This window comes from Plodia interpunctella, chromosome 24 (genome assembly GCF_027563975.2).
Source record: "Plodia interpunctella isolate USDA-ARS_2022_Savannah chromosome 24, ilPloInte3.2, whole genome shotgun sequence".
Classification (NCBI taxonomy): domain Eukaryota; kingdom Metazoa; phylum Arthropoda; class Insecta; order Lepidoptera; family Pyralidae; genus Plodia; species Plodia interpunctella.
Window position 1 is genome coordinate 4,474,621 of NC_071317.1, and position 16,459 is coordinate 4,491,079.

The window sequence follows — 16,459 nt, forward strand, 5'->3', positions numbered from 1 at the left end:
AAACAGATGCCGACGTGAATCAACGTTCATTGATCATTGAAGTTTGTACGTGAGCTTTTTATTACTGCAAGGAGAAACCGGCAATGTATGTCGAAGCCGCTAAGTACGGCGAACTGTTTGCCGAGTTTATCGCCGGCAAGATAGACAAGCATTTTTTGTGGACTAAGTATAAATGATTCCTATGATTTCCATTAGATGGCAACGCCGTGAAAAAGTTTTGATTAACGAACTTTTTTAACATAGCAAACACAAAACTTGTTTTGTTTATAAAGTATTTTAAAATTAAGTTATGTTAAATTTGTATGTAAAAAAGTGGATAGAAACTGAAACATAAAACTTTGTTGTAATACAGGTATGAGCGTGTTTCCATTGCTTAGCCGTGCACCGTTGCGACGACGTCGCGTCGCTATAGGGTTATTAGCATAGATAAAAGAAATATGTTATTAGGGTTTGAACATACGTTGACGTACTTCGAAACTTCATACAATTTCTGCGTTCTTCTGCGTTGATCCGTCGACGGATATCAATATTTCAGAGATTACCCTATACTTACGAAACTTTCTTTTTTAAATATATTTTTTATGTTTAAATTACGGGCGGTCCTTACCAACTGTCCTTTATAAAGGACAGTTACTTGTGTTTTTAAATAAAATAATAACGATTATGGTAGGTGTCCAAACTTTACAATAGCACATTTTAAGTCCAGCCAAATTACATTCCATAGACCAGTATTCTTATCTATTATTCTGCAATAGTTTTACACTCCCGCCGAGACCTGCTCATGGTATCATTCCATTGGTATAACTAGGAGCGGGTTTTGGCGGGAGACCAACATAATGCGAGCTTCACATTGTCGCCGAACTCAGACACCTGCCGACGCAATTGCGTGAACATTGCCTAGTTAGTATGAGTGCTTTTATTGACCGCAATGAAAAACTAGTAATGAATATAGAATCCGCCAAAGTTTTGCAAAGTGTTCGACGACGATTTGGAGCCGGCATACATCAAATCTCTTGAAAGGGCCTCCACTACGTGTTGGATCTGTGTCGACACTAACTATATACAAAATAATAATAAAATAAATAGTGCTGAATTAAATATTATTTTACTCAATGCCGAAGACAGACGGAAGTCAAAACGGATTTAATGGAATAGAATGATCCATTCCAAGGAAATCCTTGGCGCTGACATCCCCAGAGATCCGTACCGTAAACTTAATGATGACACAGACAAAATTGCTAATAAAATTTCTGACTGCACACTTTGAATGTCATGGCTACCATTTCAAGCTGAAACTTGTTTAATGTCCCCGGTACAAGGTTTGTATGGAAGCAGAGGATGTGGCAGTGTGAGTGGACCTCTTTGGAGCTATCCAGGGTTGGAGGACTATAAGCATTTTCCACCAAGTTCTGTCACATTCACACACGTCACATTCTGAGGCTTTTGTAGTCCTTTTTCAGAAATCCCAGTGCTTGGGGTAAATACAAAAGAGCCATAGGTTCGACCTGCGATTATAATGGACCCCGTACCTCAATAATATAGGAATTGTGCGGTTTTTGTGGTGATGTCGTTGGTCCTCACATCTACACGCTAAGTAGAAGAAGAAGAAGACGAAGTAAAAATGAAATAATAATATAAGAAATCATTTTCATTCATGTTCGTATCATAGATTTTATTTAATCCACTATGTTACCAAATGCAAAACACAGATCATGAGACAATTAAAAATAGACAAATGAAATAATTTTAAACAAAGAATATTCAAACAAAAATAAATAAACAAAGACAACCAAAAACTAATTCGAACAAAATTATAGTAACAAAATAAATTAAACACTTTTAAAGTTAATGAGTATTCAGGCACAGTTCGTCAATAAATAAATAAATAAATTAATCTATACAGTCTTAACTTACTACTAAAATAAATACGTCTTTTAATAAAAAGTACCGTCGATCGGCTCTTGGAGCCAATTTACAACCACAGAAGTACCATAAACCATAAAGGTGGGTTTATAAATTATATCACATAGACAGAGAGCTAGCTTATCATGCCTTGAAGATCAAGGTAAGTAAGGAAAGAGATGTGTCTAGTTGGTTTTGTAGGCTGAGTAGGCTAGGTCAGACGCGTCGTGGTATGTCCTACGGTCCCAGCCACCGCTGCTTCCGCCTGAAGACCACCCGTGGCTTTCATGGCCACCTCCTTTTTGTGACATGATCTTCTTTAGTGCGATGATTCCAGACAGAAGGAGAGCGATCTGGAAAGGAGACAGATGGTTTTAATTAGGACTCGTGACGAGAATAAACACAGCACATTGTAGCCCCGATATTTTTTATAGGTATTGACTTAAGTGTTGATGTACGTCGAAACTACATACAATTTCTGCTGTGTCTGTCGACGGATCAGTTTGTCGCCGGACGTCAAAACAACGGAGCGCGACTGAGCAATGGGGCATGGCTCTAATTCTCAAATGTGATGAGCAAAAGCACGTGTTAGCAAATGTTAGCGTTGTGTATTTTTATGATAAGTTATAATAAATAAGTATTATTATCATGTCCAGTAAACCTTTGAGGAGTTTGCCTCCTTAGGAACTAATGTTGAGTGCACCATTTGGTCATGCATATAATAATAATGCATTGTCATGAAAACTGTATCGACGCGATGTGAAAAATTTCAACTGAATATTTTTTTTTTACATAAAGATAACTTGTTGTTTTTCTAAAATTACGAAAACACATTTAAAAAAAAATACTTATGTGTTGTGTTTTTTGCAACAAAATCACACGAATAAACGAATAACACGCTGATTCAATAATTAAATGCGAATGAAGAATAAGGGGAAGCTTTTACCGAGTTATGATAAATAGAAAGTAATTAATGTATACAGGGTTAGTAAAATTTAAATTGATTGGTAGAGTACAATGTTATTGAGGAAAATTGCTTATAGGTTATGTGTTGCCATCGGAAATCAATGTTTATAGCGATCGTAAAAAAGTCGTCGAGGCTATAAAATTTGTACTACATTATGAAGCCTCGTGTTTTATTCATATAATTATTTCATAACATTACGAAATATCTGTATCTAAGTAACTAAGTACATTACATACATTTTACAAAACCTAACATTATTTTCAATAGGTAAAAATTACAATATTAACAAATTATTGACAAACATTTTTGTTAAGTTCTGTATACATTTGAATACATTTTAAACGTACATAATTGGTAATCAAACATTAAAAATAAAAAGAAAATTATATATGGTTTCCGATGTAACGATTTCCAGACGAATATATTTCCACCATCACTATAAATAAATCTAGTGCGACTTAGAATGGTCATAAGCCGCACGAGATTTACTTGTAGCGACAGCAAAATAATCTTCAGCAAATAAAAAAAAAAACAAAACCAGTGGTCTCCGTGGTTACGACTATTCAACAGGCAGCGTTGAAACGCTATGAGATAAATCCTTATTTTGGTTTAGTGTTGCCCACAATTTGTTAAAATATTCCCGATTTAATTTAATACCCAAATTTTTAAGTCTGCATTTTAAGTATTTTTGTAAGTATTGGTGAATTAAAACGTGTTAATCTAAGGTAAACATTATTTGTAGTAGTTACAATATCTACATTTTGTGTAATATGTGTTTTTAAGCTTTTAAAAATTACGATAGATCGTTTAATATTGTTTAAAAGCTTCTAATTCAATTACCTTACATTTCTAATAATAGCAAAAACATTTTCTAATCTTGGTATAGGTACGTGCTCAAAATCTGAACTCTAAAAGCAACACTTAGTAGATTTGAAATGTATAAAAGAAACTCAATGTAGCCTTAAGTTTTGGCGTCCGTTAAGAAAAATATTCATTCTCAATATTCTATTATTTCAAGAAAAATATTAAACTAGTTTTTTTTTTTAACATGGAACTATATTTGAAAACTCCCAATGTTTAAGGAAATTTTCTAAACTGACAACATCGCTCTCATTATAATGCTGAGGCGAAGAGAATGGACTTGAATCGGCTCGCTCAAGGTTACACCATGTTTGATAAATGAAATTCCACATTTAGATGCAATGAATCTCAAAACTGATCTTTATGTATAAATTATAAGGTGCACTTTTAATTAAATCATTTTGAATGTATAACGCAATGAAACATGTGTGGCATTTTAATTGTTAATAGTGAGTAAATTCTGATAATGTGTCCTCTTTTATTTTAATATTTGCGATTGTTGCAACAGACAAAAATGAACTCTATGTTGATATGAATATGTATCTAAAATGAATTGATTATAACTTTAAACATGATTCTAATCAATGTTCCAACAAAAAAATAATATCGTCAATTAATATTTGAAATTTATAAATAAAGAAAAAATAAAATTATTTTTCATTGTTACTACTAATATAATATATATATATATATATATATATATATATATATATATATATATATATATATATATATATATATAGATAAAGATCCAAGACCCGGGTCAATCATAAAATCATTTTACATCATGACCCGACCGGGGATCGAACCCGGGACCTCTCGGTTCAGAGGCAAGCACTTTACCACTGCGCCACCGAGGTCCTCATCATTAGTATGATTAAATACGCTTGTTATTTCAAAAACCTTAAAAGGATATATCTACACCTACATGTATGTAACTTTTACACCACACACTTGTACACCGTTGTAAACTTGTACACCGTCATGTAAAATCAGACAGACTGTTAAATTTGCTGGATCATCAAGATCTATATAGGTCGTCACTACACTAGTGTGTAGAAAGCATCTTAGACTCACGAGGTACGAATAGGGTCATGGGTCTTAGAAAGTAATGCTAGATTGCTTCAAATTGTATGAAGGGATTTGTAGTCAAAGGTATGATTACGTAAATTGCTCCTGGTGGGCACTCTGTGCGTGTAGTCCCTTTGGGCTTTCCTTTGAGGTATAACTCGTGTTCGTTCGTGTTGATTTAACATTACATTGGTTCGTTCGTGTCGTTCCCGCCTTGTTACTACTCGTGGATGTGGTATGTGTGGAATGAAGCAACTGATAAAATTACTTGATAAGTGATAGGTAAAAATTCCATTCTCAGAGAGGGTTAGGCTAGGCTACGTAAGTCATAAACGGTAAAGGCTTAATTTTTAAGTTTACTTTTAAACTGATCCTACGTTTGGTGCTTAATTGCTTATATCAGAGAGAGAGAGAGAGAAAACGTAAGATTGTCTCACTAATATGTCTACGATTTTATAAGAACTAAAATTATAATTAACATCAAGATCAAGCTCAAATACATCACGTTCATGCTTTCAAACGGTAAGGTCAGACTGTGTACCCGTGCTTTCAAAATTAATTAATTATGACTTTCTACTCAAAAATATCATATGAATGATTAATATGACTTCTGAATCAATGATTCATATATCTTCCTATTTAATCTACGGATTGAAGTGATGGAACTTGTACAACGAATTTATGTAACCAAGATAAAATTTATAGTTGCTGTCACAATTATTGAATTTCGTGGTAAGATAAGTTTATATATTAATTAAAATGCTTATGATAAACTTAGCTATTATTAGTTGCTCTTTAGCACAATAATCTTCTAATTCTTTATCAAAGCCGCGAGTTCTTAGTCATAGTCGATACTCCTGATTCATCCATAAATAAGCCTAGTGCCCTTGCAGAGGAGACAATACAATAATTGATGATAATGATAGCAGTATTTAGTCTTATATTACTTTAATCCATAACTCGTCCAAGTCCCTCGCACAGTATTGCTTTTGTCTACGTTAGGGCTTGGGAAAAGCTGGCTTAAAAAATGAAACAATAAAGAACAAGAATTAGTAGTGTCGTGATGTCCTTAAGTGTAATGCATGTTAATAGTCTTAGAATTAAAGACGATGAAGATCATGCAAAAGGAAACAGTAGGATAGTGGACCCTGATGAAATCTTTATTACTAAGGAAGAAATCAAAACTGTACTCAAACAAGCGAGAGAAAAATGTGCAAAGCTTATTTGGGAATATTCTTTATTTTTGTTTATTGTAGAGGTATGAATATTTGGTAGAGAAGGATTAATAACTGGATGACTATGAATTCAAGGAACAGCAGTATCTACTCGATTGAATGAAGAAAATATACGATAAATAGTACCTATAAACAAATTCAAATCCAATAGATGAACAATTCTTAATAATACAGTACACCATTTAAACAGAAAGACAAATTAAAAATAATAAATATTGATGAATTAATTTTTTTTGGGGGTCTTATCGTTAAATATGGTAAGAACCGATGGTTAACGACGTCAGATCAGCACCGCTGCGTACTACTATAGTTATTTATTTTCCCATGGTAACTATACAAAAACGCTAAAAGCTTCCGGCTTCATTCAAACCATTTAGTTCACTAACCTCACTTTCAATCATTCAAATATGCTCTCTCACTATTAATTTCTCATTATTGTTCCAAGATTTCTTGCCATTTTGTAAACTGTGTCTTCATCGGTGCCAATGTCATTTACTAGCTTTTTATGAGTGAGAAATATAGGTTTGTGTAACGTATGGGAAATGATTCCTATCGGTTGGATGACCTAGACTTTTGACCGAGATCTCATGATTATCACGTTGATGATATTGACAGCAATACAGATCATAACCTTACATTGATTTAATTGTTGAGTTTCTTGTTAACTTTTTCACAGGAGAAAAACTCATTCTTCTGCTGTTTTCTTTATTAAACAATGTAAAAAACACAGATGTTTAGCATGCTTGTTTCCTGTGGGGTGTCTTTACAATCTCCTTTTCAACATTCATCGTTATCTTCATAGACATTTTCTGTTACGTTTTATGTAAACAAACATTGCTTATCATGCATCTAATAAATCTAGCAAATAAACAGTACAAATATGTAAGTAAATAATAATTAAACAGAACTACGTGTTTAAAGAAGAAACGGGGAAAATGCTCAGAAGAAAGAAATTCTATATCTAATAATGATGATAGAGATATAAAAGGACTAATACATTTTTTATTGATACACCTTGCAACATCTATAAATTTAAAAAAATGAATTCTTCTCTTCAATTAAAATAGATTGTCTACCTTTTGGTCTGAGAGAATGTATGTACCCCAGTTCGTGCCACAGTCGTTCCAGAAAACAGAACACTACACAGTAATAGGGTACTGTCAAGGCAATGCCGAGAAAATGTACCGTCGGAATATCAAACATTTTGTTTATCTTTAATAATAATATTATACACCTATGTCTACAGTTCCGTTGTAATTTCAGGATAAATAAGTACCAAATACGCTATTTGAGGGTATAAGTATACCCCAAAGTAAGTTCGCGACTGTTACGCGATACTAACTCAACCATACTATAATATATTTTATAACGTATATTATGTATAGATAAACAACTGAAAACCCAGGTCTGACCGTGGTTCGACTTGCGACCTCTAGTGTAGCAGTCCGGCAATATGACTAATAGGCCACAGAGGTTGTTATATTCTACCTGTGTACTAAATTTCAACGAAATCCACCCAACACATTTTGAAAGAATGAGAAACAAAAAGGTCATTTTCTCATCCTTTCTTATTTCTATACAAGCTTCGGAATTATTTTATACTAGGTATCAAGTAAGAAGAATATTTAATTACTATTATGTCACTTTGGATTTACTCTTGTTGATTTTTAGACTTTTTAAACAATTTTTATTCTGTGGTTGATGAAGTAATTAAGAATTTTTATCCTTTTCAGTGAAGTATCTATGAATGGTGAAGTGAAATAATGCTAAGAAGGCCATTTGTGGATATAAAAGAAATTGTGAACATGGCGAAAGAAATGGTATTACACAATGAGGTAAAACCAATAGAATTAAATAGAATTAGAAGATCTATCTTCAATGGATCTATCACAAATGGCCTTCTTAGCATTATTTCAATCAGACAATTTCGGTGGCTATACCTAGTTAGTTTTGTCTGTATCAGTTATGTTTTATTCTTAATAATCGTATTCAGTACTTTGCCATGTACCTTCACTTCACCATTCATAATACGATTGTTATTAATAATTAGGTCAAGATTTGGTTCAAGTCGTCTAAAAGCATCTGTAATCACATTTGCGATTACGAATATCAAGTAGACGTTTATATACCCATTAAATTACAGATTATCAATATGAGGGTTTTTTCACACTAGTTTCTTAATTTCCACACGATAATATCCTTTACTGGAAGCAAGTAGTGCTCTAAGACAAGTATTAACATGAGTCAGACGGTTACCAATTCATGTAGCATGAGTAAGGTAATACCTTCGTCTTGTTGATGCCTGTGCCTATGTATAAAAATCTAGTTCAATCAGTTTACTTCATGATTGCCAGCTATAAATGTTGTTGTGAAGTTTATGCTGCTATAGTTTATTGTTTAAACTATAGAGTAGCATAAACTTCAGCATCTGATTTTTTGATTTAATCCTTACATATTATGAAACAAAGTTCTATGCCTCGTCTGTCTGTTCACGATAAATTCAAAAACTACTGAACGGATTTTCATGCGGTTTTCACCAAAAGAATGTGTGATTCCTGAGGAAGGTTTAGGTATAATATATATAATATATTATGTTTTACCCGAGCGAAGTCGGGACGGCTAGTATATGACAAATATTATAATAATGTAGTGTTGAACTATATACTCCTAGAGGTCAAGAGTAATTTCATATTGTTATAGTATTGCTCAATCAATAGGATTTTTTCGAGATGTTGAGCGAGAAAGAAATTGATTTCAGGTATGTCGATTGGTGTACATAATATTATTTTTATACCAATGTAACAAAATATGACTAAGAGGAATTGAATTTCATACAGAAATATTGTTCATTTATATTCAAAAAAATCACCACTGATAAATTTGCACTATTTTTATACAAATTCACTATTAACGATATAGCTAATAAATCTTTTAAATGAAGACAAAAAACACTATTTAAACGTTTCCGATGCAGACTTTACTTAACTGGCATTAACCACAGTCTAGCACTAAACTCCGCCTAAAGCAATCATTTTCAAACTATGTCACTAGATAAGAATGGTCTTATGTTTTGCGATGATTGTGTTCTTACACCTAGACAACTTTGTTGCAGTTTTGAGTTTACACTTGTCTTCTATTCGTACTTCACTACGCTTACTCCTGGGACTGTCATTATGATTATCATTATAATTCTCTTCGGGCACCTAAAGTCCTTTTTCTTCTTCCATGTAAGTGAAAATGACATTTATTTTAAGACCAGTAGAAGCCACAGAAATAACCTTTTTTATTATTGTTTTTTAAACTGAGACGAAGAAACAAAAAAAAAAAGTTATTCAACTCATCCCACGGTTTGGAGCCCTCTATGTTTGAATTTCTATTTGGTTTGAACACAAAATCCAATGGCACGTACTAACGAATATTGACAAATCAATTTTCTACCCCGACTATAGTTTATTCATGCTACACAATTTCCCCAAATTGTACGAGAGATCAAAACCCTTTTAACAATAGAAAGTTAATTGCGAAACATCAAAAGCTGTCATAGTAAGGTAGGTCAAAATGTTCTGAAGCTTTGTACGTTAATGATGTCAAGTGATGCTTGATAAAAGAAACATGTGATGGGATGGGTCGCATAATATTGTATTCAATTATATCTTTTGAAGTATTTGAAGAAAGCATTAGGCAATCATTTGTGTTTATGTGTCGGTATTTGCGGCTGTGGTGTGATTTCCCTTTCTTTATCTAACTTTATTTGGTATTCCATTCAATTTCTTTAATATCAAAGGTTTAACAACACAATAATTGTAGGTAGGCTCCTACGCACTTAAAAAGTATATACTTATGAAAGTTTTACTGAGATAAGAACGGATTCCCGTAAAAAGTATGTACAATTAACGAAAAAATAATACGACTCAGTTAACTTGAAATGTGGAAAATCATAGTTATATTTTTTAAAGAGTAATCAGATGGCAAGTGGTATTCTTTAAGTAAAAGGCATAAATTAAAAAATTTAATAAAAGGCAAAAGGGTAAAAGTAAAAGGTAAGATGATAGTATGAACGAACAATTATCTTTGAAGATAAAATAATACGTTTAGATTGAACATCGATTCTTGTAATTAATCGATGCATCTTAACAAAATAATGCCATTTGAAGATCTGGACTAAGATTGACTAGCTTACCTAAGGGCAAGATCCAGGGCGTGATTGTCTTAAACTGGAACGCGAATTATCACGGCACAAATCAAGAAAACTTTCGCATTTTCTTAGTGTGACACCAACCTTCTGCTCTATTCCCACGAATTGTGAAAAGAACAATATGGTAACGCATGAAAGAGTGGCTATGAAATTAATTGACGATGATTTTGTAATGAGCAGTTTTCTCTGATTTGTGATAGGCAAATCTTTAATCCGAAGGAAAGTTGTTTGTTCACCTTATTTACGTCGGGAATTGGACGATTGTATTATGATGACTAGCGCATTACGGTGCAAATACACTTGATCAATTTGTGATTGTGAAAAGAGACTTATAATTTACGGTTAGCTAGATGTTTTCAATAAATTTCTGTAGGTAAATATATATTTATATAAGCAGCTGCTTATATGCTTCTATAAGCAGCAGTAATTAAGTAAAATTAGTAGCGTTACTCATTTTGGAATTAAATATTTTTAACAATTGATAGATTTGGTATTTTACAAAACAATTGAGTTTAAGTATACTCGTACACATCATAAATTAAAACTTCAATTCTTTTCAGAGTTTAAAGTAATCTTATTTTTTGTATACCTACTATTCGCTTTCTTCTTCTTTCTGATAATATAGTTAAGAATCCACCAAGCAACTTAATTGGCCAACTGTTTGTATCGACTGAAATTGATCCGTCTATTCCATCATAAATTATTTGTTTCAATCTTTTTAATGTATCGTATTGGGTTAAACTTGGTATATAAAAATGTGTTCTAGTAGTTTCCATATATAAATTTAATAAAATATTCATACCTTAGCGACTATGAGGGCTTTCCCAGCTAGCACGAAGAGTCCAGCAATGGCGAGAGGTATGAGAGCCGCCATCTTCATACTAGCGCCCATCATCATCATGCCCATCATCTTCTTCATCTTGCCCCGACCTGGAAACGTCAGCGCCGGTAATGTCAGCTAAATTATATTCATTATTCTTAGGATTGTGTTCTTTAGAGTCCCTGAAATTTGCACTTTCTGTCGCTACATTAGAAGGATCAAAATCAAAAGTTACAAAAAAGAAGTGAAAAGTAAATACGTGTTTAGTATGTATTTATATTACACTAGAACGATAAAAGTTACTAGGACTTTGTCATAGAATTGGAAGTAACTCGCTGATTGATATGTATATGACGGAAATACACAGCATTCGTGAAAATCAAGGAAATAGCTAGATCGCGTGAATTTATAATTGCGTAAACAGAGTATATACACTTGAAAATTGATGATTGCAAGTAGGAAGCAAAAGCTAAAGGTAAATTATAGTTGCAATGCTACTTCAAACATGAAAGTGTATGATAGGTACGAATAAAAAAAGAAAATGAATTTTAGCAAAAGCAATGAAATATATATACAATGATGAATAATTTGCAATAAATCCACCAAACGCATTGATTAACTTTTCAAAAGTAAGTACTCAATTTTTGTTATAGTATTTAAATAACTATTGCAAAGACGTTACATAATCAAGGGCGATAGAATAATTGGATATCATTAAACGACAAAATAGTATATTATTAGAAAGAATTCCTTATTAGTGAGAAGTACCATCAAGACCCGGCAATTTATTTAACAACATTTATTCCCTCGTCAGGATTTTATCCGCTGGCTGAGACTCCTACTGGACTAGGCCATCTCCTTAAAAATCAAGCAAGGATTTCCGTTACAAGGACGCCATTTCCCTGCGACTTTGGTCAGGTCATCGGACACCCTCACCAAACCATATGATAACCATAATCTTAAGAGAAAAACGATTTAAATTCTGGATATGTTTGACCTTAGTGAATCAAAGAAAAGGTCAAGGGTATTACACGCAAGCTCGAAAATGCCTATTCACTCTTGTCTATTATAAATCCCTAAATTGTAGGAAATATTATATTATATAATAATTATATTACATAATTATATTCATGAGGAGGGAATCCCAGACCATAGTAGTTCGCAGAGGATCCGAATCGAAACTTATCAAGATACCGCATTGTCATTTCACAGTGTCAGCACCTCATTTGCAGAGAGGCAAATCATGTTGCATGATGGCACCGACATTAGAAGCTAGCACATAATTGCGGTGACCTTTCGTGATTGACCGAAAGAAGATGGTAATAGTACTTTCTACCTTTCTTTTTTATTGTTTAAGATCTTTTCATTCGCTTTTGCTCGAAATTAAATTTTGATATTTCTGTGTAGTCTTATCCGTTGATTGTACAATGTACGTAACTTTTCACTCGAGTTAATATTTAGGCATACTTTCCATATTTTTAAATGATGCATCAAGGTGTGATCATTATTATTTTAAATCAAAAGCATTACCCATTTCATTTGCTGTTTGTAATAAGAATTTAAAAAATAAAATAACAGTGAAACACAAAAAAATTGCGACGCATTGAATATAAATTTATGACTGGAATGTCCTTAATATGTACTTAATATATCCGCTATTATAATGGATAAAACTAGTCCGGAACAAAATTATATCTCATCATAAGTGACCATCTATAAAAGTTCTTTTATAAATCATATGGTCATCTAACAAATGTCGACGATCAGAATAATAGTGTTCTATGAGAGTGAACGTTATTAGAAATCTGACGAGAATATGGTCGGCGACGATTTTAACGGACATTTCTTGTTATTGTTATGTGTGCTGGATGTAGTTTATATTTATCGATATTTTTTGCTGCATTTCTTAATAGATATTTTTCTGCATTTCAGATATTTTTCTTTGAGAAATTGCGCGAAATATTGTGTGATTTTTCATATTGAACTGGTTTATAATACTAACAATATAAGAACACTGAACAGAATAAACTGTCTGATGTGGTTACTGCCTCTTATTGGTCGACAAATACACTATTTTTGACAGCAATTTCCACTCGCAAAAAATAGAAATATTACAAGGTTAAGTCAAGAATTAATAAATTGTACTTAGAACTTTATGACAGAATAATATCTTTCTTATGCTAATTTACATTCACACATTCAACTAGTTTACACTAAAATAATTCAAATGGGCGATGTTTATTGTTAATTAAGTCTCAGTTAGAAATGGTAAATTTATTGTAAGCGACGGGAAATGGCAATGAATATGCGATCATTATTGAGCATTACACAGCAGTAGTACTTGTAACAGAATTGAAATGTATCTGAGTACCCTCAAATTTCTCTGTTTTAATTCTAAAACTTTTTGGTTATTATATATGTGTCAAATTTTTCTAACTCAATAAATATTTAAAACGATCATAAATTTATGTTTAAACTGGCTTATATTTTATCTACAAATAAGTTTAGATTTTGTGTCTTTTTGTATTTGAAATAAAAAATGCAAATTAAAGAAGTACAGACAATTAAAAAAGCTAAAGCAATTCTGTCTTACATAAAATGATTTGATATAAATTTAAATAGAGAATTGAGACAGGTTTTTGTGCATGATAATAATACATATATAAAAAAATTATAGTATGTTTGCTTAATGATAGTAAAATGTTAGAGATATCATCTGAGTTTTTAGTTAACGCTCCAAAAGACGTTAACAAGAACTTTAATGACGAATGTATTAACGTTAATTAATGCAATGATATAGCCCTTCTTTTTGTCTTTAGGCTTTCGTTTCATGTTCTATTAATTAAGAAAAGTAATAGAAAAATACATGTGTGACGAGTGAATAGAGTGAATATATTTAATAAAATAGTGCACTAAAAATAAGTTGTTTAAAAGATTGCAAGGCAATGCAATGGAATGCAAAATGAAAATGCAACAATTGGCGAGGAATTGAAGTGGATGGAAACAGAAAGGGGTGGCCTTTGCTCAGAAGTGGGACGTGATGGTTATACAAAAAAATGCTAAGATCACACATGCTGTAAGAAGTTGTATTGTTGCCTTTAAAATGATGGGCGTGAATGATAACATACGAGTACATAATGGCTGAATAATAGTGCTTCACGCGATGTAAAAAAAAAAAAGTTAAGCCCAATAATTAATCTATGTAAATTGTTTAGAGAATACGAAATTCCAATTTCGAATTGCTCCAGCTTAAAATGTCAACCTAAAAATTTTATACCTATTTGATATTGCCATGGTTAACTTTTTGTTACTTCGATACTCATTGTAATTTTCTAGTTATGATTCTATGTCCATCCATAAAAAGCAAAGAGATTCTAAGATTCTAATGATTCGTCAAATTATTCAAACGAAAGACCAATTTCATTCTTACATTTATTTCTAATCTTCCATGAATATGGTCAAATCCAATTGATTTTCATGTTCATGAATGGATAGCACGTTTATGATGACAGCTAAAAGAAAGTAATGAAGTCAGGATAATGTAGAAGGGTTTTAGGGTTGATGAAAAATCCATTGCATGCAATGCATATTTGAAGGTTTAAGTGCCATTTTACGTTAGACGTTTACCCCAAAGAAGTCTAGACATAAGATCTCAAGCTGCTATTGCGGTGAACGATGGGTGAAGATTTACACGTCGTATCCATATGGCTAGTGCCCCAATAGTGAAAACATTAAAATTTCAATCATGGAAATCTAAATACGAATCTGTAACGGTAGCAAGTTATAAAGTTTATCGCATATTCAGAAAAGTCTCCGATTAACCCCTTTCCTCTATCATCTCATATTAGCATATAGGTAAATAAGCGGCTGGTGTTACTTATTCATTGCTCTTAGATGAGTTTGTATCTTTCAAAATATTTCATGACATTATGAAAAATTTACATCAATTAAGTACCTGTTAACTTTTGAGTAATTTTCCCAACTATATTATATCCTTTTCTATGCTTTAATGTTTTTAAAATTTCGCATACATATAATTTGTTATCAACAAACTACAAATTTGTTCCTCTTTTGAAAATATTATAAGTTCCAATTAGGATTTCTACATTTTTCACTTTCTGGATGACGATGATAAAAAAGTACAATATAAAATAATTTCGTTAATTTGTGCGAGTTGGCAACACGAAAGCAACCATTGGTGTTAATCAGCCATTCGATTCATAGGTTACAAGGTTTCATCAACAAAGTTACAACTTAAAGAAAATTGTTAAATATAGAATAGATAGTTGGGTCATAGTTATCACATTGTAACTATACGTTAAAGAGAAATACGATCATACTAAAACATTTACATGATGAGATAGGTTAAAAGTGAGATAGAACGTACTTGTATGATTTTAATAATGAACGACTGCTTTTATACCGGTTTGTGCAAATAAATTATCATCCATTCAAACTTGAGCAGTGCCACGATTGCCAACGACCCAATTAAATATTGAAGTGGCTGAGATGGGAATCGATTAAGAAGAAAAATACTAAGTACATTACCTTCCTCAACTCCTTTGTTGAGATCCTGTCCAGTTATCCTTGGCAACGACAACTGAATAGTCCTGGAGTTGGCAAACGACGCAATCCTGTCCCACAGCATATCCGTTAGAGCTTCATTCTTATCATTCAAATTCCTTGGCAATGTCGACTCTATGTCATTCTCACTCATTGGCGTTACTTCTGACTCTGAAGTCTTCACTATATCAACACCATCCACTACTGGTATCGCGTCCATCCTTGCAGCTCTGTCAAAGAAGAGAATAGCTTTCTTCTTCAAACAAGGCATGATTCCATCGCTCCTTTGGCAGTCTTCGTATATCCTCATGATATATTTGACACCCAAGTCATCCCTGGCGACAGCGGATTGCACAGCAGTGCACACTAGAGATAACAACAACACTTTAGCAAACATTTTTGGTGGATGTGTACAGGACGGGATGATAAAAGTTACTGTTAGCGACCAGGTAAGCGCGACGCGTATTTATAGGCTATGTTGCTTAGTAAAAGAACTTCAGATTGCTGCGGGGGAACGTACACTAGACTATCATGAATGGTGCAGTCGTAAATTATGTAGTGTACGGATATAGCACTTCAATCAATGTGCCTTTCAATCCAATAGGACTTGTTTTGACAGCACCAGATATCATATAGCTCAAGACATCATATCAACATGTCGAACCACCAACATGTCCTACTGTCATTGACAAATCAAACATTATATCAATATAATGTTTTGTTTGCAACGTAAATGAGAAAGTAGATAGACATGAAGTTGTGCAATTATTTACTTTTAAAGTAATAGTACAAATAAAAAAAAATACTAAATTAGTGATTTAATTACCACTGCTGGGCCAAGACCT

General features: G+C 32.7%; 1 protein-coding gene across 1 annotated transcript; it reads right to left on the reverse strand.

Moving 5' to 3' along the window:
- Positions 1–1,656: 1,656 nt before the first annotated feature.
- LOC128680571 (uncharacterized) lies at positions 1,657–16,063 on the reverse strand. Its single transcript, XM_053763807.2, has 3 exons — positions 15,600–16,063; positions 11,034–11,161; positions 1,657–2,255 (listed from the first exon to the last, which is right to left on the reverse strand). Exons 1-3 carry the CDS (start codon positions 16,009–16,011, stop codon positions 2,088–2,090), a joined length of 708 nt encoding a protein of 235 aa, XP_053619782.1. The 5' UTR covers positions 16,012–16,063; the 3' UTR covers positions 1,657–2,087.
- Between the last annotated feature and the right edge of the window lie 396 nt (positions 16,064–16,459).